Raw genomic sequence first — 24,994 nt, 5'->3', positions numbered from 1 at the left:
AGAAAGTCCACGTCATTTGAAATTGGTTTGAGGAGGCGTCTTGCTTACGTACATACAATGCCAGTAATTTTAGTGGTACATAAATATTGTCTATGCGTGTCGGGTAAAATATTTTGTATGTTTCTGTTTTATCATGCAACCATTGTTAGAAAAACGTATGTCATGACGCAAATGACTCGTGATTCGGTATGGTTCGATATCACGGTATCGCAAAGGAACATCCGCAGCGCGATATTCTTCTGTCTCATGTACGGCGCTCGTGCATGCGCGGTGTATCGCGGAAATCCTACTCGTAGCCAAAGCAAGTCGACTTATCGTCAGTCTGTAGATGGAGAATTGTGAAAATGGCATCTGTGAGAAACAAGTGTTCACACTCGTTTCCTGTGGATAGGTTAGTTAGAGTTGGATATTACGAATTAGAGAAGACAATCGGAAAAGGAAATTTTGCAGTAGTGAAATTGGCCACTCATGTTGTAACAAAAACAAAGGTAAGTGTAAAATTATGACTTTGTTGTGGAGAAAATACCAATGTTGATTCTAGCACAGTAAGTACCAAGTGTTTGTATTCGTAAATTTGTTGGCTGGATATAATATACATGGTCCGCTGAAAGAAACATATATTTAGGTGTTCCTGCGTGTGTAGTCAATTTCTTAAAATCAATTTCGAGTGGGAAAAGTGAGAATACATTCCTGCAGAGCGAGACTTCCTCTTTGTTGACATCATTTACAGCCATAATACCATATTTAGTGTAAATTTGGAAAACTGTGCAAAGTGTTATTTATCTACGCCAAGAAGTGTTTACACATAGAAAAGATCATGTCAAGCAGTTATTATATATTAATTTTATGATATACTTGAGGATACTTTTAACATAGATGAGTTTAAATGTAAAGATTTTTTTTCTGTCATCAATATTATTTGAGCATTGCCTAAACCGTCTAGAATCTATATGTTTTTCCTTAACAACTGCAAGTGCATTGGAATACCTTTCTTGTGGTGTTATGGACTCGTGTAGTATGTTTTGTTGACTCGAAAAAATAATACATGTGTTCATTACATAATTACCTCCCCTCAAATTTGTGATTTTCTGTATTTCGTAAAGATAGAAAATGTTTGGTCCATTACTCGCCTTGTGAAGAACTCTTAGCAAAACCAATAAACCTAACCACCATCTCATTCTCTTTCACATATAATTCACCTGCATATTAAGCATAAACTCTGCAATATAAAGGTCACACAAAAACAGGATCTCAGGTTTTATAAACCTTAGGCCTTAAGCAGGGAAGGGATATTTGCCCCAAGTTCCGATTGTTTAATTCCGAATTAATCATGGTTCACAATCGATTTCTATTTATGTAATTTAATACCTACTTCAGAGTCTTAGTGATTACTTACTGCATTTTGCCCTGAGAACGATTTTTGTTCGCAAGGAGCTATTCATTTACTGTCAGCTTGGATACAGATTGCTGCTGCAATGTACATCACAGGCACAGTGAGGAGAGGGTATTGCTTGGCTAAATGCATTTCTTGTTAGATTGGGCAGGTTTAGGGCTCTTAGTATTAAAATAACATTCTTAAATGCTTACAGCACATGGTATAACATCTGGTCTCAAACAAGAAACCACCTTCGGGCTTTGCATAAAAATCCTGAGACAACCTGAAACCAATAGCTGCTGCTCATTACAAAGTGTGAACGCTCGCATAAGCTACCATTCAGATCATGAATTTCTCCACCTACTACTACTTAATGAAACTTTGGTATGACTTGAGATGACCGGACCCCTCTCAGATTTTCTTCATATTTGACATACTCACTAATTGAGGCCTCCTAATCACGAATCTGAAGTTAAAATTTGTCGGTCACGTCTAGAAATTGTGAACCATTGATGCTAGCCTCATGAACAATTGGCGCTAGCCCCACGAACCATTGGCACGTGGTTAGGTGAGGCGAACATAGTTAAAATTTGGTGTCGTGGTAGTATCAGGAATATATATATATATATATATATATATGTGGTTGTGAAACAAAAAAATTTCACGAAAATCGACAGTTTCCATTCCGAAAACTAACGCCTTATTTTAGCTTATTTTGCAATTTCTAGACGTTTCCGAAAAATTTTAACTTCAGATTCGTGATTAGGAGGCCTCAATTAGTGAGTATGCCAAATATGAAGAAAATCGGAGAGGTCCGGTTATCTCAAGTCGTTCCGAAACTTTTAACTGTGCTAATTAGTATCTTCAAACTTCGAAATAACTTCCACAATTTTTCCAGTATTCTGTAACATTTCTTAATACTATTAATAAATTCAGAACCATTGCAGGCTGTTTTAATACAGTGCACTGGCACTCTTGATAGGAGGTGGTGGAATGATATTTAATTCAGTTTTCATAGTAAAAGAGGATGTAATTTCACCAAGAGATAAGATAAGAAGGTATATTCTTCATATCTGCTGGGTCCCCCCCCTTTCATTATTATTGTTTACATTACTGATAGATTAAAATACTTATTATAACTTTCTACTTCCCATACATTACTAAAATATTCATGTTTATTTACCTAGTCATATCATAAATTCTGTTACACAGTTTAGACAGGGATGGCAACACTGGTTGGCAAGGTAACCCCGCAATGTTGGATCAAATAACAACTAGTATTCATGTGTGTTTGGCTGGGGTATTTGAAAGGTGAATTTCACTGCGAGTTGAATGGAGTGGGGTGTATCTGAGAACTGTGTGGCAGTAATCGCACTGCACAAAGTTGGCAAATCACCATCGGACATTTTCAACACCCTGAAAAAGCTGAATATCAGCAGGATGTTCGTGCATCAGACCATCAACAGATACTGTGACACAGGGACAATTGAGGACCGCCCAAGAAAAGGTAGACCTCGCAGCGTGAGGAGCCAGAAGCTCGTGAAAGCAGTGGCGGCGCGGATTCGACGAAATCCTATCAGGAAACAAGCAATGATGGCTTGAGAGCTGAACATTTCGAAAATGTCGATGTTACATGTGCTCTAGTGACCTAGGACTCTTAACGTCCAGAGGGAGCAGAAAACAAAAAGACTCTTCAGTGTTACACAAATGGTGGCCACAGGAGGATCCTTTTGACAGGCAAAAAAATCTTCACAATCGAAGTGTCTTACAATGATCGAAACGACCGTGTTTTTGCCTCGACATCCCAGGAAGCTCGTGAAAATGTCATGGATCCTCAGAGGCCATCATCCCGCCTCAGTGCTGATTTGGTTGGGGGTTTCGTAGGAAGGTACAACTGACCTCCACTTCTGTGAACATTGTGTGAAAACATATGCAAAAGTGTATCAAGTGACAGTGTGAGGCACTTGTGAAACCGTCAGAGGAATGTGCCTGATTTCATTGCTTTTGACAGGCAAAAAAAAATCTTCACAATTGAAGTGTCTTACAATCATCGAAACTAACGTATTTTTGCCTCGACATCCCAGGAAGCTCGTGAAAATGCCATGGATCCTCAGAGGCCATCATCCCGCCTCAGTGATGGTTTGGTTGGGGGTTTCGTAGAAAGGTACAACTGACCTCCACTTCTGTGAACATTGTGTGAAAACATATGCAAAAGTGTATCAAGTGACAGTGTGAGGCACTTGTGAAACCGTCAGAGGAATGTGCCTGATTTCATTGCTCCGGCTGATTGGCCCTCCAGTAGCCCCAACCTCAGCCCATTGGACTACAGCTTGTGGTCCGTTTTGGAGGGCATGGTCTGTAGGAAGAGGCATCGAAACCTTGCGAGTCTGAAGCGTTCTCTTGTGAAGTCAGTGGCGGACTTTCCCCTCGAGACCGTTCTTGCTGCAATCAATGACTGGCCTTAGAGACTTTGGGCCTGTGTGAAGGCCAGAGGTGGCCATTTTGAACTGTGATTGGTACTCTGTGTTGGCAAGGCCTGTACCTTTATAACATCCAAATATTAATATATTAGCTTGCTAACTGTGCATGTAGTTCATTATTAACTTTGTAACAGAATTTATGATATGACTAGGTAGATAAATTCACAACACAATGGGGAAATAATGCTCGCTCCATGTGCTCTTTGCACAATTGCTAAGTATCTGAACGAAATATCAAAAATTGTTGAAATTAACAGAAAAGTAACATCAACTTATTTGCTTATGTTATTGCTATGGGAGAGTAAAGTAACTGGCCTGTAGTTGGATTAAAAATAAGCTCTGTAATCACAGGTCAGTCATAATAGGAAGACAATTCACCTGTTCGTTTTCTAGCATTTCCTGAGTTCACAATGATTGCACAATAGTATTTAGAGTTTGGCAACTTGTAGGATTTAAACTTTTGTGCTGTTCAGTTCTCAGAAACAGTTTCATTGCTTTCTAAGATAGAGCTTAATTGTGACGATTAGTCTGAGTGATGATGTATTGAAATTTATGAAGGCACACTTGCAAGAGAACACCCACGCTAGGAACCATAACTGGGAACTACAGTGGCAAAATTGCCGGGATTCGAACCCGGGACCTCTACTTAAAGTTATTTGTTTGACAACTCATGTTCATGTAAATAGTAGGTTGTCAACACTGATATAATTTGAGATCGAGCCAGCATCTCCCAACATCCTACTTTTGTGGAAATTCCCAACGTTCGCCAGTACCAGGAAATGGATCTGTGTCCTGTATAAAGTTGTAATTCAAGTTAATCTATATACAATTTTAAGCAATTATAATTAGTTCTTGCAATAATAACGTGTGTATAATAAGCAACTATCCATCTTCATGATTGTGTTTACATATACATTCTAACATCGCTTTCTGCTGGAGTGTCTTTGTCAATTTTTGATTGAGCTCTGCTGTTTTAAGACACTCAGTGCAGCTTTTGGTGTAACATCGGATATTGTATTTCCATGCAGATTTCAACCTTCACTATCTATGTAGTGCTTCTGGTGCTAGTGCTTGCAATGGAACTGCAGAGTTAGTTTGTGGCTATAAATTTTCATTATATCAAAGCACAAGGCAAACATCACATTTAAAGATAGTAAAGAAAATGGTTTAATAGTGCAAGGATCACTTGCATTGCTCATGTTACCACTGATTTTGGGAGTAGGCTAATTCACGTATGCGTAACTGGATATGTGGACATTCTGTAACCAAAATAGAGATATTCAAAATTAATTGTGTGAAAATGCTGATAATGGCAGTAAATCATTACAAATATCACATGTGTTTGATGTATCAGATTTCGTGGAATAGCACATTATGTCTTAACACACTATTGTCAAGAATGAGAAATGTGGTTTATGTTGCAAAGTTTTATGTATTTTTTGATTTTACTGATTCTAGCCAAGGGGATTAAAATATTTCCATTGATGGATGGTTTAAGTTTTGTTTATTAGATGAATTTCCATTCAAAAATCACGACTGTCTACATTAATTACTATGAATGCAACTTTTAATTAAGCTTGGATCTACTCAGATACACTGCAGTACCAGTTGCATTTAAATTTTCCTTTAAATAATGATTCATTCATATTTTTGTGATATGTTAGTTTCAAGGATAATGGATTTCTTGTTAGTTTATTTACTTCTGTTCATAGTGTTCCATCTGTGAATAGAACTGAAAACTATATGTGGAATGAGATAGTGTGAGTGTGTAAGGGGTGTACCTTAGATTGTTCCGACAGTAACAATCCGACACTCTCGAGTCTCGAAATATGTAGTATATATTGAATTTTTAAATACTATATGTGGCTTAATTATGTATAGACAATATAATGATTAGGTAGATATCCTCTATGTATATCTGAAAAACTCACAGTAAAGTAATTTTGCTTTAAGTATATTTTTCAAGTGTCATACCGAAGTCTTGAATGATGATGGTCTCAGACATATTTCAGAACCAAGCCAAGACTTGTCTCATCTTGGTGCCATTACTATCAAGAAGTGCCGTGAGAGAATGTGTAGGTTTGCACAACTGGAGCTCTGTAAAGCTACATGTTTTGCCTACTCATATTCACTGAAACTCCTGAAGCTCAACCTATTGAGTGGAGTGACCTATAGGTTTCAGCAGGTCCATCTATGCTTTCAAGTATCCAGCTACCTTGCTAATGATGCTTTCTCTCTCTGCCTATCCACCAATGTCACAGCCACTCTTGCCAAGGTCCTCAAATCATGCATTGCTCAGTACAGCTTCCTACCTCAACATGGACATATTATTTCTAAATCAATTCTTTTGAGTGATAGTATTTATCCTGTTGTCAAGAAATGTACATTACATTCAAACATTTATTAGAAAGCATTGGAATGAAGATGATGTAACTTCCATTATATTTAGATTTTTTTTTTCATTCTTGACACCAGTAGCGGCTGCTGCCTATTTGCGCACTCGTACATGCACACCCAAATAAATATGCAATGTAATTAATTTTTATTATATTTATTCATTGAAAGCCATTTCTTCAAAACAGCAAATGTTCCCGGGCCACATCACCTTCCATTTTCTTCCTTAAGTCAGCTTTTCTATCTGAGTAACTCGTGTCGAATGGGCATGAACCAGCATGAACACAATTGGGAAATGCACATCAAAATGGCACTGTGTTCGACGGTGAGTAGAGGAAGCAGAAAGGCTCTTATGGCTTGGATCAAGGGCTTTCGGACTCTCTTCGCACAAAGAATTGTGACATAGTAGCTACGGACATGCGCTCTTCCCTCTTCGTCATGTAGTGTTGCAATCTTTCCACTATTTGCTGTGGGATGGAGTCGAGAACATCTCATGCATCATTGCAAATTGAGGGATTTTTTTCTCAGCAAGGGAACTTTTGATCTCTCATGCCTCATGCGGTTCTGAGCGAAACATTGAAATCTGAATGAGGGGAAAGGGCATGGTGTGAGCGTATTCAACCATGCCAGGCCAGATGCGATGAGTGGAATACGCTGATACAGGTGCTGGAAAAATTAGTTTTCTAAAATGTCAGCGGTTTGAATTAAATACATTCACAATGTCGTAGGAATTGGTGCATTTAAACGCTCTGACTTGTATTTGGAAGTTCAATGAAAATTTCAAATAATCAGAGTTTAATATTGTATTTTTGTCACAGAATTCTTTATTCAGTGCATACGAGAATCTGTAACTTGTACTATTATGTCATTGATTTGAGACAATTTTTGTAGAGGTGCTGGCAAGAACTATTTGAATTTGATTAGGGTCTCGAGGATCCTAATTACAATGACTAAAGTGGAAAAATACAGTAAAAATGGTAATTAACTTAAGTGTATGATGAAATGTTTAAGTAACATTAAACCTAGGTTTCTGATGGGACATATTTACATTGAAGAAAGATAATATAGATTATTAAAACACTGCAATTACACAAAATTCTGGCAATATTATTATCCTTTACAAACCATAGCAGTTTATCGGTATAGCATTGCGAGTGATTTTGTCAGGTCGTGGAATGCTTAATTTTCTACAGGTCACGAAAGAGACCAAACAACACATCTTCTCTTGTGATCGATTAAAAAGATCACTAGGGTATTTCGATTTTGTAATAAACTGTATTTTTTTTAAAAAAAATTATGAAATATAACTGCTATCGTCTCATTATCAGGGAAAGGTGCGTCATAACTTGGATTGCAAATGCGATTAGCAGAAACGGGCAGGAATAATTGAGTGGGAATAACAACACTTCTTCTGGACGTGAGGCCAAGGTGCACACCCATAGACCCAGACCATGAGCTGCCACTGCTTGACACATGCTACTGGGTACAAGCCATGAAGCATGTCTGTTCAGTAGATTGAGCTTAATGTAACTGAAAAGGTTTACATGTGGCTTCTTAGATCTGGCACAACAAAAACAATTAGTAGTTATTCATGTATACCTGTAGACTCCCGATACTTGATATCCCCTGAAAAAAGCTCGATTGTGCAACATGCACCACCAGTTTGACTTGCAACAGGCAACACAAATACAGCCTGAAAACATTGATTGATTTAGTATATTTTACTTCACTTTTCTGCAACTTTTGGCTAATCACGAAGATGGGTGAGTGATAAAATGATGAAATTGATGAAAGGACACTCGCAAACAGCAATGCACAGCTGGGATTCAAACCTGTAATCCCTGGCATTGTAGCATACTGTGCTAACCACTCCGGCTTTCAACCTCATTTCATCTTATTAGAACTACTACTTTCACAATGTAAAGTTTTACCTGTGTTTCATGCATTTTCTGTGTTACATGTGTTAAATCAGACATTCAGTGTTTTTGAAAATTCAATACACCATCATGTTTACCACACGAGATGCATATTTTTTTAGACATGATACTCTCCCATTGGGTCTGTTCTAGGCCTCTGTGGTGCATGTCTGCATTATTTTCTTTCAGGGAGCAAGGCATGTTTTTCCAGAATAGGGGGAGCAGACAGACATTAAATATACTATGTCCATTATTAAGTAATAATAATTAAATTATAATTATAAAATATACAATGTATTATATGGACTGTCCTTCATTCCAAATTCGATTGCAAATTAAACATTTTAATAAACTACTAATACTGTGAATAGTGTTAATACCCTAAAACACTGATATGTGTTTTATTTATATAGTGTGCGGTAGCTGATGAAAGGGGATAAGAAATAACTAGTGGACTAATTTCTGTGTTCTGGGGATTGTTGGGTTCAGTGATCTTAGAGATCTTTGTTTGTGTGTGTTTTCAGTATTATTCCAGTAAAGTATATTCGACTTAAAAAAGATGGTTAATCTTTGTTATAAGAACAAATACTGTACCTCCCGGAAACTTTTTTTGGAGGGGATTTTAGGACAAGACCATTGGTGGGCGGGAATTCCTCTCTGTCCCCCCCCAGGATTTTACACCCTGGCACAGACAGTAGGTATAGTGGAACCACGAGCAAAACAACTTGTGCAGACCCACGACTCCTGTGTTCCATACCCCCGTGAGTAGGGGAGGGGGGAAGTGTGGACCATGCTTCCTTATGGCCCGAGGTATAGGGAAGAAGGGAAAGCTGCGCGGGGACTTTTCGTCTTAAGGTTTTTTTTCCTTGTGGTCGATCTATAGTTAGCATGCTTGATATGACTCAACTGTCTCAATGTACAGATTGTTAACAGTTTTCTTTGATCTCTATATGCAATGAAAAAATACTTTGCAGCCTTTGACCATGAAAGTTCCTCAGGGTATAGTCCACGCTTTTACTTCGTTAACGTCAAAGAACAAAGGAAACGGCTGCCACAAACGTGGGTGGGGATAAATAGCGGGAGAGTTGTTTTCGTCCAGTGACACTCAACCTTTTGCCAATGGGCGCAACTGTCATTGTTCTAGTCTTCCCCACGTGGAGTCCTTAAGCCAATGGGCACAGCTGTCATTGTGCTCGTCTACTCCACGTGGAGTCTCAGTCACATTGTTGGAGCTGGTGGGTGCCTCCGTCGACTTCAAAGCCAGACAGTCGTTAACGTAGGTAGCGTGTCGACTTTATAGTTATTTCTTTTTCACTAGATCTGCATGTTTGAGCCTCGTATGAAATACATTTTCATTGATATCCTCAAAATCTATTTAATTCATTGTGTTTTGTTAATAATATTCCATTTGATACATACCATGATTGCACCATAAACTATACCACACTTAAAATATTTTGATCTGTAAATGGAAGGAATTTTTTGTTGATCTATTCATATGCTTCTTTTTGCAATTATTATTCCATCCTGACTAGTTATACCAGGTGTCCCAGAAGTCTTTCCCTGATTACAAACTTTATTCATATCCGCTATATGCATGGTAGAGATATGAAAGTGGTGCCAAAATGTTGGAAAACTAACCAAGTTTTTTTTGTTGCAGGTTTGAGTAATGTGGCTGTAGTGTAGCAGTGTCAGTGCCCAGAAAACCGGAAATGTTCGCAAATCAGGAAAAGCTTAGCATGTCCTCTGGTATCACGAGACCCGGTCACCAATAACAGTGCAGAGGAACTTTCAAATGTACAGAATTCTTTCGTCTAGAATATCTGCCATCAATAACTTTGTATTTTAAAAAAATGGAATTTATCTTCATTCCCAAATCCTGTCAAGTCCAAGAAACATTGTATGGATAGATGCCAACTGATGTCAAGAGCATTAAATCCGGATTCCTTGGCACTGACACTGTTACACTACAGCCATATTACTGAAACCTGCAACATGTAAACTTGGTTAGTTTTCCAACATTTTGGCACCACTTTCACATCTCTACATTGCATATAGCGGATATGAATAAAGTTTGTAATCAAGGAAAGACTTCTGGGACACCCGGTATTACCAACTTCTTTCCTTCTCTTTTGATACGGTTTATGGAGAATTTATCATGTTACAGCCATCATGCTTTCAACAACTCTTCTATTTGAATGCATTTTTTAAAATTTTCCCAAATAAGTTTCATATCACATCAGTATCATATTCTTCTTCTTAGGGCAGTACAAGTTCATACATTGAAAAATTTGTCCTCAACAATCTTCATCCATAGCAGAATGCTATGATGCCAGGAGTCATGGGTTTGAATCCCGGCATTAGCATAGATGTTCTATGTGGATGTCTTCATAAATTTCATCATATCATCACTCATGCTCATCATTACAATTAGCCAAAAGTGGCAGAAATGCGAAATAAATAAAAGTAAAGAAACAACATTATTATTTTGTCTGCCATATGATCTAGTTCCTATTGGCATCCCATTTGGCATATGCACATGCTCAAACCACCTTGGTCTCTGGAACTTTATACTATTTTTGTTGTGGGTTATATTTATTTAAAATTTCATTTTTTGCATTATCCAGGTCCATTGGTCCATATATACTCCTTAACATTTTTCTTGCAAATACTTCCATGTGCATATGTAGCATATATGTTGTTGCTATGGAGTTACAGAGGCCTCAGTTCTGCACTTTTATTAAATTACTTTTAAAAGGTCTTAATGAACAAATGTTTTGTTCCACAGTGTGTTTCTCCATGATTTGTTACCAGCGACATGCATACATACGTACACAAGATCAATTTCATAATGTGCATTGTGTATATGAGGACTTGCTCAATTTCTGAGAATGTGGTTTTCTTTATTTATATCAAAATGTGATACACACCCTTGCCACTAGAACTGGTGTTCAAGGAGGGAGTTGGTGCTTCTTGTGTAAGGAGATTATCAGTCTTTTTATTCGTGCAAAATGTACTATGTACTCAAAAAACTTAAGGAATGAGTACATATTTATTTTTATTAATACGATCGGATGTCTCTGTAACAGCATTCTTTCTCTCAAAATGGCAGCTTTTCAGTTCATGCTCACAGATAAGCACAGTTATGTGATAAATGCACAGAACAAACAACCACCACACAGAATAATTAGGATTCATTTTCCAACAATAATTTCAAATTGTAATGTCCTCCTGTGTTGCTTTTATAAGTATTCTTGCTAATGCAGTCACACCTGTCTTTAATTGCTATCTAACAGCCTATAGGTACAGATATATGTGTCAAAGACATCTGTGACTAGGTAATTTATCCGATGGCGTAGTGGTAGCGTTGTCGCTTTGTGATCAAGGGGTCCTGGCTTCGATACTCAGTGGAGGCACATATTGGTTCGGATTCCACTTTAAACTGTAATTCAAGTCCCGATTAGCCATACTGTGCATAAAGTGGACTTAACGCACCAACTCAATCAATCAATTTACCAAACTAGCTAGCAATTTTGATGCCTATTTGTATTTTCTACTTGTATTTTTTTCATGTGATGGAAGCCAAATATTTTTGTAGTTGAGATATTGATCCTACTCTGTATTTGTTATGTAAATATAAAGAAAATGGACTACGTGTCTAGTGGCTTGCATACCTAACACACATATAATATTCTCCTCTTATAACAGTGCTTACATTTTCTGTCGCTCCGTTTGTCAATTAGATAAAAATAAAAAGTTCAACTATATTCAAAGTTATTTTATAGAAATTATATTTTTTCGAGTACAAAGGCAGTGAAGCTGTTTCACTACGCGAAACAGGTACACTGAGTATTTCTCTATTGCAATTACAAAGTTGTAAAGAAACGTTAGGCTCTACCCTGAGCATGGCTAGATGAGAGGCTGGAAGAGAAAATATAATTTTTTTAAAAAATGATCTTACTAACTGGTTTAATACAAGTGATTTGAGAGAAATTTTCACTGCCTGTTGTGGGGATGTACCCCTGTTGGTTTATATGTCATCAAGAGAAATGCTTGTTTTTCCTTTAGAGGGTGCCCACTCAGTGGCGTATTTATGATTCCATTTCGGATTTTTTTTGGGCATCCAACTTTGTATACATGTTACCAGGCAGTAAATTAATATAGCATTGTGGTTCTAAGTACATTAGAACATTGGTCCTAACCTAGGTCAAAAAGGTAAAAAAAAAAGGTAAAGTGTTCCCCTGTGCATAGCACCACGCCATGAAGGCGTATAGGGGGTGTGGGGGTAACGCCCCACACTTTCTTGATCCGGTCGTGAGTGGGGGTGATGTGATCAGCATCACGCCCCTGACCGCCTTTACCCCCCAGGTTCCCATGTTATTCGACGCTGGGTAGGCGCCGGGGCCGCTTCCACCGTTAGGTCATTAAATCTTTTGATAACATTTATACATAATTTAGAAACAGTTACTATATTTACCTTCTAAGAATACTCATACATAAAAGGAGCTATTGAAGTAATAACACCAAAGGCTTGACCAAAGTTCTATTGCCAAGTTCAAACTTAGCGTCCATCCAATCTACCTACACTTTCCATGTGAACAATTAAATGCATGTAAAATATCAGCACCACTATTCCATGAAGACGTACTCAGCCTGCTGTTGTCTCAGCATCGGTGAGGTTGGTCATTTGCAGAAAGGTGTCCTTCTTTAATCCATAGGAGCCTCCCCGATGGCGCAGTGGTAGAGTCGCCGCCGCCTTATAATTAAGGGGTCCTGGGTTCGATTCCTGGTGGAGGCTCATATTGGTTCGGATTCCACTTTAATCTGTAGGTCCAATGCCGATTAGCCTTACTGTGCATAAAGTGGACTTAAAACAACAACTCAAACTATCAAACAAACAATTTAATCCAGAAGGCTGCATACTTTTCGGCAGGGAAATCTTTGATTACTGGACCATTAATGGACACATGATTTTTCAGTTGTGTCTGAGGGTGTAAGGGTGACCTTCCACGTAGTTCACCCTGGACTGCATTTTGCAGACGAGCGAGGCTCTGGCGACTGGCCCTGGCCAGTAGAATTCTGTGTCTTGTCCTTATGTGTGCCGAGTGCCTCTTTACAGCCTCAGCTTTTAACCGAAATCTTAATATTTTAGTTACGACACGACATTACAGTTATGTTTATTTTAGTTCTGTTAACCTAAGTCAGAATATTTTAGTCTTCCAACGTTACAGTTATGTTGTTAGTTACATTTTGTTTTAGGCAAGGGGCTGGACCACGTATAACGTGACGGGTGCAAAATAGCCTAAGTGCTGACGCAACCAAAATTTTAAATTAAAAATAAAGAATTGTGTTTGTTACATAGTTAAGAATTGGTTTACTCTGTTTTAATTTAATTTTCTTTAAGGGATGGGTGTAAAAACATCCCTGGCAGAGACAAAAATAATTTTGTTTTGCTGGGGATAAAATTGTTTGTGAGGGGAATCGTCAGCATCACCTCCGTTAAGTCGCATGCTGGTTCTTTCCGAGTGTTCCTTCATCATATCACCACTCATCCTAATCGTCGTGATTGGTCAAAAGTGGCGACTCTAAATAACAAAAATCAAACCAACTTAGTATCAGCATATTCACTCTTTACCATGTCGTATTGTCCACATTAATGTGCAATTCTGTAACCCTCCAAACATCCTGTGTATACGTATCCGTTGCGTTATGCATGCTGTGACCGACTTTGAGGCTGATTACAATAAAGATCCCCAACACCTTGATGGCCTTGCTGCCCGCTTTTGCCTTCAGACTAAGTCACTAGCCACGTTACAGTGCGGTGTCCTCGGATTCCTCCTGTAGGCTTTCGGTTTCGCAAAGCCAACCGCAGAAATTTGCATTGTAGAAATCTCCTCGCGTGGCGAAAGCATCTGTCCGAATTCGCGCGCAGACGATCAGCTGTACAGTCTGCGAACAGTTTTTGGGTGCGATTTGCACATGGGCTCTTCACTTGTATCTATTGGATTAGCTATATAAATGCGTGACTGATCCATCATTATATTTTGTAGGTTGTAAGAAGTGACGCTAGTGTCAAGAAGCCTGTAGTTTACGTATTTTTCGGGGGAATAGATATCCTGACACTGCAGTATATTTGTTTTAATTATGATTCTTTAAAATAGCAAAATATAATAATAATATAAGATGAAGAAATAAGACTGGTGAAAGAAGAAGAATGCTGGAAGTGATCAAGAAAAGAAAGAGAAATTGACACTGAACTTAGAAGAAAGTGCCAGCTAAAAGACATTGTAAATTATAGCTAGTTAACGGGAAAGAAGTTTTCAGATGATCGCTAATATACGCAGAATTTTTTTTTTTTTTTCGGAAAGGGCCAGAATTGTTAAGGTGGATATTACAAAGCTGCCTTCAACGGGTGCGGGATACACAGTTCATTTATTCGAATTAACTTTGTTTCCGTTTTAGAAGTTGTTCAAAGACAAGAGTGGTAATCAGTGGTTATTTTAAGGGGGATTATATTTATCAATCCCCACCCCCCCCCTTTTCTTGAGTGGTTGAAAGACCTTTCCGATTGCGTAATGGTAACGTCATCACCTTTTAATCCAAGGGTCCGGTTCGATACTCAGTGGAGTCACTTAGTGGTTCGGTTCATTTTAAACTGTAGGTCCAGTCTCTATCAGCCTATCTGCGCATAAGGTGGATATAATTTCATTCTTTCTTTCAAATTGACTGCCTTAATTGGATTTTTTTTAGTTTCGTGAGGGACTGCAGCCCCATCAGCTCTTTCAAAACACCACTTTGTCATTTTAAAGACTGAGACGACAAAGCACACTTGCTCAAAAAGCAGCGTCAATACACGGCAGATGGGTGGGAAAACCTACGCAGTGACGCATAAGGACTATACGCGCATGCAGAAGGTAATTTTGCCCGCGTTACCATACATTTCCAGAGCACTTGGAAATATGTGTTTGTAAACGAGTCTGGTGCTAAAATACGTCACAAATTTTGCAACCTTGCATGCAAAAATCTACCAGATAATAGACAAAAACAAATTAAGGTTTCTCATCTAACATTTTCAGGGAAGAATATTCGTCAGTGTCACGTGATCGACCGAGAAAGTGTTCTGAATCCTTATCAAATAAAAACTCTCTGTTGACATTGTGCAATAGAGAATCACGCATGGCAACGTCATTACAACAGCGTCCCGATGCCGGAAAGGTGCACATGAAATGCATTTCTGTCCCGTGCAATACAGCGGGACATTTCTTTATGCCGTTGACCGCACCAAGCTTCACTGTCTAAGAACTAGGTGATAGGGAAGGAGATAAAAGGCAGTTTCGTGCATGGCTCTGTTACGTAAAGTACTGTAATTACCTTAATTACTATTCTTTATGTTCCCGAGATAAAATGCTGTTAAAAGTGTAAGGCTGTTCCGATTTCGAATTTGTGTTGTCAGACTATTATATTATCAATGGATGCTAGATACAGCTTAAATACTACTGAAGTAATAACTTACAACGTTCGTACCTGTCACTGTGTATATTAATATGCAATAATATTGCCCTATAATAATATTTTAGAACTTAGTTCTTCAAAATCTTCTTTTCTTGCAGTCACACACTCTGGTGTGATCTGCATCAGTCACGGAACCTATCGCCAGTTCTGTGACAGAGTGCACTAAGTGGTTGACTTTCGGATTCGCCACCGAAAGTTCCCGGATTCGAATTCCGGCATGGGTGTTGTGTTCGTTGTGAGTGTCCCTTCATCAAATCATCACTCATTCTGACCGTCGCAAAAGGGGTCCCGGGAGGCACATAGTGGTTCGGATTCAACTTTCAACTCTATGTACAATTCCGATTAGCCTATCTGTGCATACAGTGACCTTGAAACAAACACTCAACTCGGCCGAAAGTGGAAGGAAAGAGACGTTAAATAGCAAAAATCCAAATACGAAGTAAGTCCCCTCGTCGTTAGCCCATTATGGCGTTCTCTCAAATCGACGGATGGATGTAGCAGTTTGGTGACAGGAAGAAGTTAGTCCTTAGGCACGTGGATTTATTGATTGATTTGGTTTATTTTACTCTTTTTTTTTCTGCCACTTTTGGCTGATCGCGAATGTGAGGATGAGTGAAGATGTAATGATATTGAAGAAGCGACAGTCACATTGCACATGGCAAGCCCGGGTTTCGAACCCGCGACCTCTGGCGCTTAGCCTCCTGAAAAATTATTTGTAGCACTGAACAAGTGTCATTTAATACGAGCTGTAGGAACAAAAAATACTGCACTTCCAGATAAGTGATTTCAGAAGGGGAACCCATCGGAATCCCGATGTGGGTATCAATGGCGGCCTTCTTTTTCAAAATGCCGAACATAACGAAATACAATCCTTTATATAATTTTATTAGTGGCACTTCAAGCAGCTGCACGTAAGCCTATTAAACTATAGTGAATATCTGAGTAACAGAGAAGGTAAACCACACCAAGATTCACGCTAGTGAAGGAATTCTAAACAGATGTAATTTTTCAGTTTGTATGTCGAAGCGGTTTTTCATATGGAGAGGAAATTTTGGAAACTGCTTCCAAAGGTCCACCACCTCGCAAGGGTCCCGGGTTCTAATCCTGGGCTGGGCGTTCGTTGTGAGTTAGTGTCCCTTGACCAATTTCATCACTCATCCTTATATTCGCGATTAGCGAAAAGTGGCAGAAGTAAAATAAACCAAACCAATCAATCCTAAAGACTTTCGGTGTCGCTTGTGCCTCCACTTCTCTATCAAGTGTTTCCTCACAGACCGACGAGGACTTGTTGGAGTTCATGTTTCGCTGCAAGCCTGCAGAGAGAGAGTGGTCCCTGTGATTTGGCAGGCTTTGGCGCCTGACGTCAGCGTGAAGTTACGAGCTCCTTTATTGGTGCTTGTTATTACGGAAGGCAATCCGCGAAACTGAAGTGCTACAGTATTGCAGTGCGGGAACGTTTCCCGTTCGATCGCGACAGTTTTAAGTTGGCCATTTTGCAGAATGTTATTGGCGGTAATGTTCTGTGGAGATTGGAGGCATTTGCTTGCCAGAATGAACTGCCGCCAGGAATTATAGCCTTTTCTTGTTCAGGCTAATTGAAAGCGTGTTGGTAATAATGCCTCGGTCGACTCGTAATTTGATCAAATTGTCAGCAGGACGACCTCAACTTTAGAGTGTTTAGCACAGCGCGTTACGACGCCAGGGGTCCCGGCTTCGAATGGGTGTTCTTTTTGAGTGTCCATCAGTTCAGTGATTTATTCTCGCCCACCCACAAAATTTCCTCAATACACCCTTAAAATATTTAACAAATGCCGGATTTATGGTCACTTTGGCTCGAAATGACCTTTACACCCCTTAAATTTGTACTTAACATTCCAAATGGAAAATTCTGGATACACCCCTGAATCAATTTCACCATGTGAAAAGTGAAAGAAGAAACGCCACGCTAAGTAACAAAAATTACCACCATCATATTGCGTGCAGGGTGGATAATGCTGTTCACGGGAAATAACGTCGCTAATAAGATCTACGTTAGAGTACCGGCCGTATGCTTACCAAAACTTCTGTCCTCCGTAAGAATGAAATCAATGTAAAGAGATGCACCTGACTTGCGAGATACCACATTGGTTTTTCGAATGGCAGCTGTGCATGTAATAAAGCCATATCACTCAGCGTAGCTGCTATATTGAAGTTATTGGACCTTGTATCATGAGCTGTACAACTCAGTGTTCGAAGTGAAGCGGGTGCGGAGGAATGCTATGATCCCATCTAACCAGGGCTCGACCAAACATGTCTCCAGCTAACATTTTCCACTTCAGGCGCTGACAGAGCTACGGCGAATATATTTACGGCTAAAATAACACTGGAAGGAACTATTTCTAGAAACCACGTTGTTTTGTTTCCATTAACTTCGTTCTTGCAGTGGATGGAGAATAGTGGAAATCGCAACCCCGCGTGTGTGTGGGTTAGGCAGCATGCAATAGTAGCCCGTTTCTGACATGACGCAAGGGTCCATCGTCGCATTTTTTAATAAATGTAACACACGAGTCGGGGTTTATCCAGAATTTTCCATCTGGGAGGTTAGGTTGTTTTCAGGTGGCATGAAGGCAAATTCATCGCTAAAATGACCATAAATATGGCTTTCGTGAGAAGTTTTTGATGTGTGTGAGTAGATAACTGCATATGTGTAACCTGCCAGAGCGCTGGCCGAAAGAACGTTTTGTAGCACAGTGGTTGACGTCTCCAATCTGGTCTTTGAATGAATTCATGCACTGTTGACAGATTGCAATTGTTAGGTTTGATACAATTAGTAATTTTACGTTGTCGTTAGGTTTGAATCTGTTAGTAGTTTTCCTTTGTCATACATAATAAGCCGGCCCCCGTAGCGGAGTGGTTAGCACATCGCGCTACGACACCAGGGGTCCCGGGTTCGAATCTCGTTTGGGCATGAATGTTTGTGAGTGTCCATTGATCAATTTTATCATATCATCAATCATCCCCATCTTCGCAAATTAGCCAAAAGTGGCACAAAAAGCGAAGTAAAATAAAGCAAATCAATCATACATAATAAGCTAGATGTATAAGAGAGTTCTTTATTTTTAAGCTGCCTTCCAAGTAGGCTACGTACATTCAGGAATTCCTATTTTTCACTGGCCTGTAAACCTTGGAAAGAAATTTGAATCAAATATTTAAAAACTTGGATAAAGTCGGAAAATATTTCTTCCCATTTCCACTCTTTATAAAAAATCTGTAGTCAGTAAATTAAAAAAAAAACAATACAGAAAGGTCTGAAAATCCGAAATGTGTGGGAACCCTGATAGTTCATAACGGACTACAACTTCTAGAGCATCTTCAAGTTTTATCGCTGCAAGAAAAACACGATAAAGCAGCATAGAGCTCCCTTGCAGAAAAATCCCCTGAACTGGCGTAAAAGGAAGGCCGATGGTCCAGGGAACGTACTTGAAAAAGTTAACAACGTATCTGCCCACTAGTCGTAGGTTGCGAGGTTCGTAATGGAAGATGTGGGCTCAGCTCGTGGGCCACTGCCCAGGTCTTGCGCCTTGCAACTTTTTTGCTCTTCCCTCAGGTGTGAGTGAGTGATGATGGAAGCAGGCAATGAACCGTGATCTTGGGTGGGCGTAATCGGAAATTAACGAAGCCTCCACTTTCTCCAGAGAACTTGAAGAGCTAGTTCTGCACGCGGGATTTTGTTGAGGTACGAAGCAGGCCCTTGTTAACTTCTTGATTTTGCTGTTCTCCCACAACTATGCAGCGATTGAAGTAAATTACCTTGTTCTTCCTTTGAATTAGTTTCCCGTTAAGACTTTTCGATACTGCTTTAGAAGGTGTATCACAACCGAATGGGCGATTGTGGATTCCTGAAATCCACATTGAAAAGAAAAGAAACTTGATTAAGAAGCAATGATGATTGTTCTAAGCCTAGAAAAGCAAAGCATTAGAAAAATGAACTCCGTTATATCGAAAGAAGGATAAGACAAGGGAGAAAGAATGACGCAGAGAAACTTAAAGAGATGGAAATTTTCGGTCAAACTCCCCATCTATTGTATCGAGTACAAGTCTCCCCGAATATATAATAATAGTTTATGATTATTAGTTTATAATTGTTTCTGATTATGATTTTTATATTCAATTTTGAATGAACGACCTGAGCTTTACCTTACAAAAATTCCCTGTCACCCCCATGATTTATTACCTATCTACTAGTTTGGACTCAGGCAAGATATGCAATATATGCAAAATTGACTGTTGGAATTACATCGAGACTGACTGACCCTGAACAAGGGCGGATCACAATCTTGCAGTTTCTCATTAATTTTATTCGGCCATGGCATACTTTGTATAGGTTAATGTTTCTATTGTGTTACGAGGAAGCTTCAGGTGTCGAAAGTAATGTTGATGTCATGACGTAAGTACAGCTCGTTGTTCACGGAGGTAGATTTCCTACTAGAATTTCCCTCTGGCTACTCAACTAAGTGCTCGACTATTTTTCGTTGTGCAGCGTTCGCCCTTAGACGAGGAATTTGCTTCTTTTGAAGTGATTTTTCATCGCCGTGTTTCCAAAAGTTTATAAACAACACTGCAGTAACTGGCGTGTTGAAGGATACTTGTCGGGTTTGCCACCCTTCACCGTAACGTAATGTCCTCTCCAGTGGCCAAGCAAGTTGAATGGTCGACTCAGAATCTCACTTTGAAGATAATTGTTCGGATCCCTTTCTGTTTTTAGGATGTTTATTTCTGATTATCGCACCATTGAACCCTATAAGATGGAAGAAGTGTGACAGAAAAGCAACATTAATAAAAGAAAAATTTGAAAGTTGGGAAAGAAATCTCTTCACTTGGTCACTTCAGATTCTCATTTTCTCAGAGTTGTCAAAGTTTCTTTCAACTCCACTTGATGCTGAGATAGGATAATCGGGACAGACACTTCATCATATCATCACTCATCGTCATCGCGATTAGCCATAAGTGGCAGAAAAGTGAAGTAAAATAAACCAATTTAATCAATCGGTACTGATACAGCTTATAGTGCGATCCGATCCACTATCCGACGTGTCTCCACTGGAGATCGAACCTGGGAACCCTCCTCTCGTTATCATTGTATTATAACTATATTAGGATATGAAGAACTGTAATTGAATTGTTGGAGTTCAGAGACTGGGGTATTTCATTACCAGATTATTGAAGGTTTTATGTCTACAACTCTTAAGCTTTTATTGTAAAAGAGGTTTATAAATTTTTTGCACCCTTCTAAGTGTACGAGGTAAAATTCTCTTTAAAACCCTTAGGGGTGACCTTCCACGTAGTACACTCAAATGTGAACCTCACTTCCACGCAGTACACCCTGGGCTTCATTTTGCAGACGAACGAGGCTCTGGCGACTGGCACTATGGCCAGTATAATTTCGTGTGTGTTGTCCCGTTTTTTGTCCTTGTGTGTGCTGAGTGCCCCTTTACAGCCTCAGCTCTTAACGAAAGTCAGAATATTTTAATATTTTAGTAACACGACATTGCAATCATGCTATCTTATTTATGGTAAGGGGCTGGACCCCGTATAATGTGACGGGTGCAAAATAGCCTAAGTGCTGACGCACCCAAAATTTTACATTCAAATTCTGAGAAAGGTTGAAAGTGCAAGGTTGTAAAGGGACTTGCACAGGGGAAAAAATCCACACACACAGTGGAAGATACCCTCTTTTTTAAAAAAAAACATTTGCAGAAACACTGTCATCTCCCAACATGGATGATAAATCGTTGGAATGTTAGAACTGTCTGAGGAAAGTAGAAAACGGTTATCAAACGAAAGCTTATATATATCAAAGAATTAATTACAACGATATGTAAGCCCCACACACGTCAATGGATAGTCTAATTCAGCCCATATTTTTTTTTGTATCTCCCGGTCGATTTGTCTGATGCATCTTCGTGTAAGTTAGCAAGGGAGGGATGGGAAGGAAGTTTTTCACAAAACCCCAGGAAGAAATCCATTGTGTAAGATCTTCCCGAGTGGCCATAGTGTTCAGCTATGTTGTCGAGTTAAGCCTGTATTATCAACAAATAAACATACCAACGCCATGTACGCATTGAAGATTACAAGAAGCGGAACTTGAAGGCTGGTTCAGAGTTTCCTGGTGTAATGGCACTTGCTACAGAAGGGGTTTCGGTGTTCCTTCAGGCGTTATGTAAACCCGTTGTTTCTCCGAATGCAACTGTAAGAAGCCCTCCGTCGGTCTTGGCTGCGGTATATGGGTTGGTTGTCGGCCTTGACACCCATTAATAATCTTCATTGTCAAGTACAATAGTTACAGTAACGAGGCCTTGGTGCTGATTCATATCCTTTGTTAATTTCCTGTGATGTGCACGTTCCGTTGAGTTGGAATTGTCTTATTTTCCCGAAGCACAGTCGTTACCATACAACAACAGAAAAATGGAACTCGCATTTGTCTTGTCTCGTCACCGTTTCATCCAATAGGAACAGGGCTGGATTTTTTCATGGTTCTAGTGGGCCTAAGTCTGTGGGGCGGCAAAATTGTCAAATCTTATTGCGATTCGGTGGAAGTCTGTATGAAAATTAAGCCCTTTGTTTGTATTTTTTTTGTTATTGTATAGGTCGCTTTCCTTCCTATCTAGGCTAATCGTTACGATGAGGATGGGTGACGAAAACATTTATTTATTTACCTAAAGTTTCAGATGCAGTACTGAATGACCATTTTATACTGAAACGGTAACAGCAGGAAAACAACAGACAAAACAATACAACATAACAGAAAAAATATAAGTTACACATGTATTCGTAACAATTGTCGGAAACCGTGTTCTGGCAAGAATATGGCAATATTTGGAGGCAGGGGAAGCCTATAGAAATGAAACCGTTGTAGAAGGGTGAGTCTTGTAGTGGGATTGTGAAAGAGCTTTACTTCGTGGCTTGGCCGTGTGGGAACTCGTAGATGAAATTGCTTGATATGAAATCGATATGGGGACACATAAGAAAGTGCCCATACCAGGACTTCAACGTGGAACCGTCGTTGGTAAGATCGTGAGTCGAGAACTCTGAAAATCACTTGCGGAAAGTCCTTTTATCCGATGTGCCGACAGAACACAATAAAAAGCGTAGAAGGGGAAGCCTTCTATTCGTGAACATCTTTTTTCACTTGATGTTTTGATTGAATTGTTATTTCAAAGTCTACTTTATGCACAGATTCGTAGAATAATAATGGGGACTGGAGCTACACTTTAAAGTGAGACGAGAATGCAGTGCAATGTTCTTCCACCGGCTATCGAAACCAGTATTGCAAGCCGACAACGTTGTCACTACGCCATTGGGGAGGCCCGAACTTGACGTTTTGTATAGCTACATGTTGTAAATTAGAAATTATTACAAAATATTTTCATGTGGTTTAATCTTTTAGCAAATGTGGATAGGTGAAAAAGATTGATTTCTCTTCGTGAAATATGTTGCAACGTATCCACATTCCACAACCTTCACAGAAAAGTTGTGTCATGGGCGTAATTTTTTACACTGGCCTAGGAAGCAGAGATCTTGTAAGCTATCTGTGCATAAGGTGGACGTAAAACAAAACTCAAACTCATTATTGGAAAAGGTGAGTATAGTTACTCCACCAATCACGGTGAAGGATCACGAATTGCAGTCTCATCAAGAACATTGGTGCAACGTTGACAACTCTAAACTTATGAGAAAGTCACTCGCAAGTTCTCTTCCTCTTAAATTGTTGGCGTCTAATTTTACAGTTTAACCCCCTCCACCCCTGAATACAAGAAACATATTCTCCATATTATTGTGAATGCTTTCTTAACTTGAGACGTTGGCGGCGAACCAGAAGTACATTTTCGCAGTCGAGTCACGTTTCAACAAGCTTAGTCGCTCTTTGAAAGTTGTGACTGTGTGTGGCTGATCCAATTAAATGTGATGCCCGTGTAACGTAACGGATGTTGCATCTTATTACCATTTCAGTGTACGAAGTGTCCGGGAGGAACGAGTTTTATTTGTTGTTCACAGACGACCGAACGAATGATGCTGCCAGTTTCTTCGATTTCCGGCGAGATCGCGAAATAAGTAGTTTCGACGTCTACTGTTGGTTGAATGGCTGCTCGTTGTAAACAGAGGACAACTATAATGAGTTAGAAACAGGTACAAAAGTGATATAAATTAACGTAAACAAACAGAAACAAGAATTCTGATGTTGACCACCCACGATGCTTCTCAAGAGGTTCATGGGTTGTAGTTCCAGTGAGGGCCTATATGAAAAAAAATAATAATAAATAAATAAATAAATAAATAGTGACTACCTGAAGTACTAAAATTGTATCTCGTTTCTTCTGTCGAGTTGTAAATGAGGCCTCTCAGGTGACGCAGCGGTAACGTCGTCGTCGCCTTGGAATCAAGTGTTCCCCGGTTCGAAACCCGGCGCAGGCCCATAGTGGTTCGGATCCCATTTTAAACTGTAGGTCCAGTTCAGATAAGCCTACCTGTGCATAAAGTGGACTTACCGCAACAACTCGAGTAATAAATGAATGTCTCATTTTCGGTCTCGTCATGAGATTCGATATGTATAATACAATGAACATTTGCATCATGTCGCCAAGCTTTCACAGAATATGGAGTCATACAACTTTTTTAACTCCTCGTCTCGTCACTACGAACCCTCCAGAAATGGAACTTTATCTTGAATATATGCAACATGAGCTCACACATGCTGTTTAATGGAGTGACCTTGTATAATAATTGTATACAACACATAAATGTGACTTCTTTACAAGTAATCCGATAATGTCTACTAGATAGCCTATGTCTAAAGGAGTCGCATATTGAAATTAATTTGGTATTGTCTCGTCTCGACTTTCGCAAGGCCGATACAATCGCTGTAAATACAGATCTCCATGCAGAAAATAAGGCCTTGGAAAAGGGCTGCAGTCTTTATTTTATAAAAAGGCGATTCACTGATTTTGTGCCCTATAATAATATATACACAGGGTGTCTCAAAAGTAATAGCGCAAACTGACACAGTTGAAAGTAAAGGATAATAGAAGCAAAAAAAGTCTCAGTAAACATGGGTCTGCAAACGAGCCGTTTTCGAGATAATCGCGAATGTGTAATTACAAGCCGCCACTGACTTCATTGTTTGTAAACGTCGTCCTAGTTGGTAAAATGCTAATAATGTGTGCGAATGTGTGGGTACAATAATACAGTATGAAAAATCAGGAGATCTCATTGCTTTTATTGAACATTCTACTTACTTTAACAAGGAATACAGCACTACTTTACTAGTACGTATGTTCTAC

General features: G+C 39.3%; 1 protein-coding gene across 3 annotated transcripts in view; it reads left to right on the top strand.

Moving 5' to 3' along the window:
- The first annotated feature begins 284 nt into the window (after positions 1-284).
- LOC145986717 (serine/threonine-protein kinase SIK3-like) overlaps positions 285-24,994 on the top strand; it is a 195,767-nt gene continuing 171,057 nt past the window's right edge. For all 3 annotated transcript variants that reach the window (XM_083121044.1, XM_083121045.1, XM_083121043.1), the window contains exon 1: positions 285-488. In XM_083121044.1, coding sequence (XP_082977170.1) covers positions 345-488 — 144 coding nt within the window. In that variant the 5' untranslated portion in view covers positions 285-344. The remainder of the gene's footprint in view (positions 489-24,994) is intronic.

Source organism: Lepisma saccharinum, chromosome 4, assembly GCF_977018435.1.
Source record: "Lepisma saccharinum chromosome 4, izLepSacc3.1, whole genome shotgun sequence".
NCBI lineage: Eukaryota > Metazoa > Arthropoda > Insecta > Zygentoma > Lepismatidae > Lepisma > Lepisma saccharinum.
This window is presented reverse-complemented; position numbering and strand designations above follow the sequence as displayed.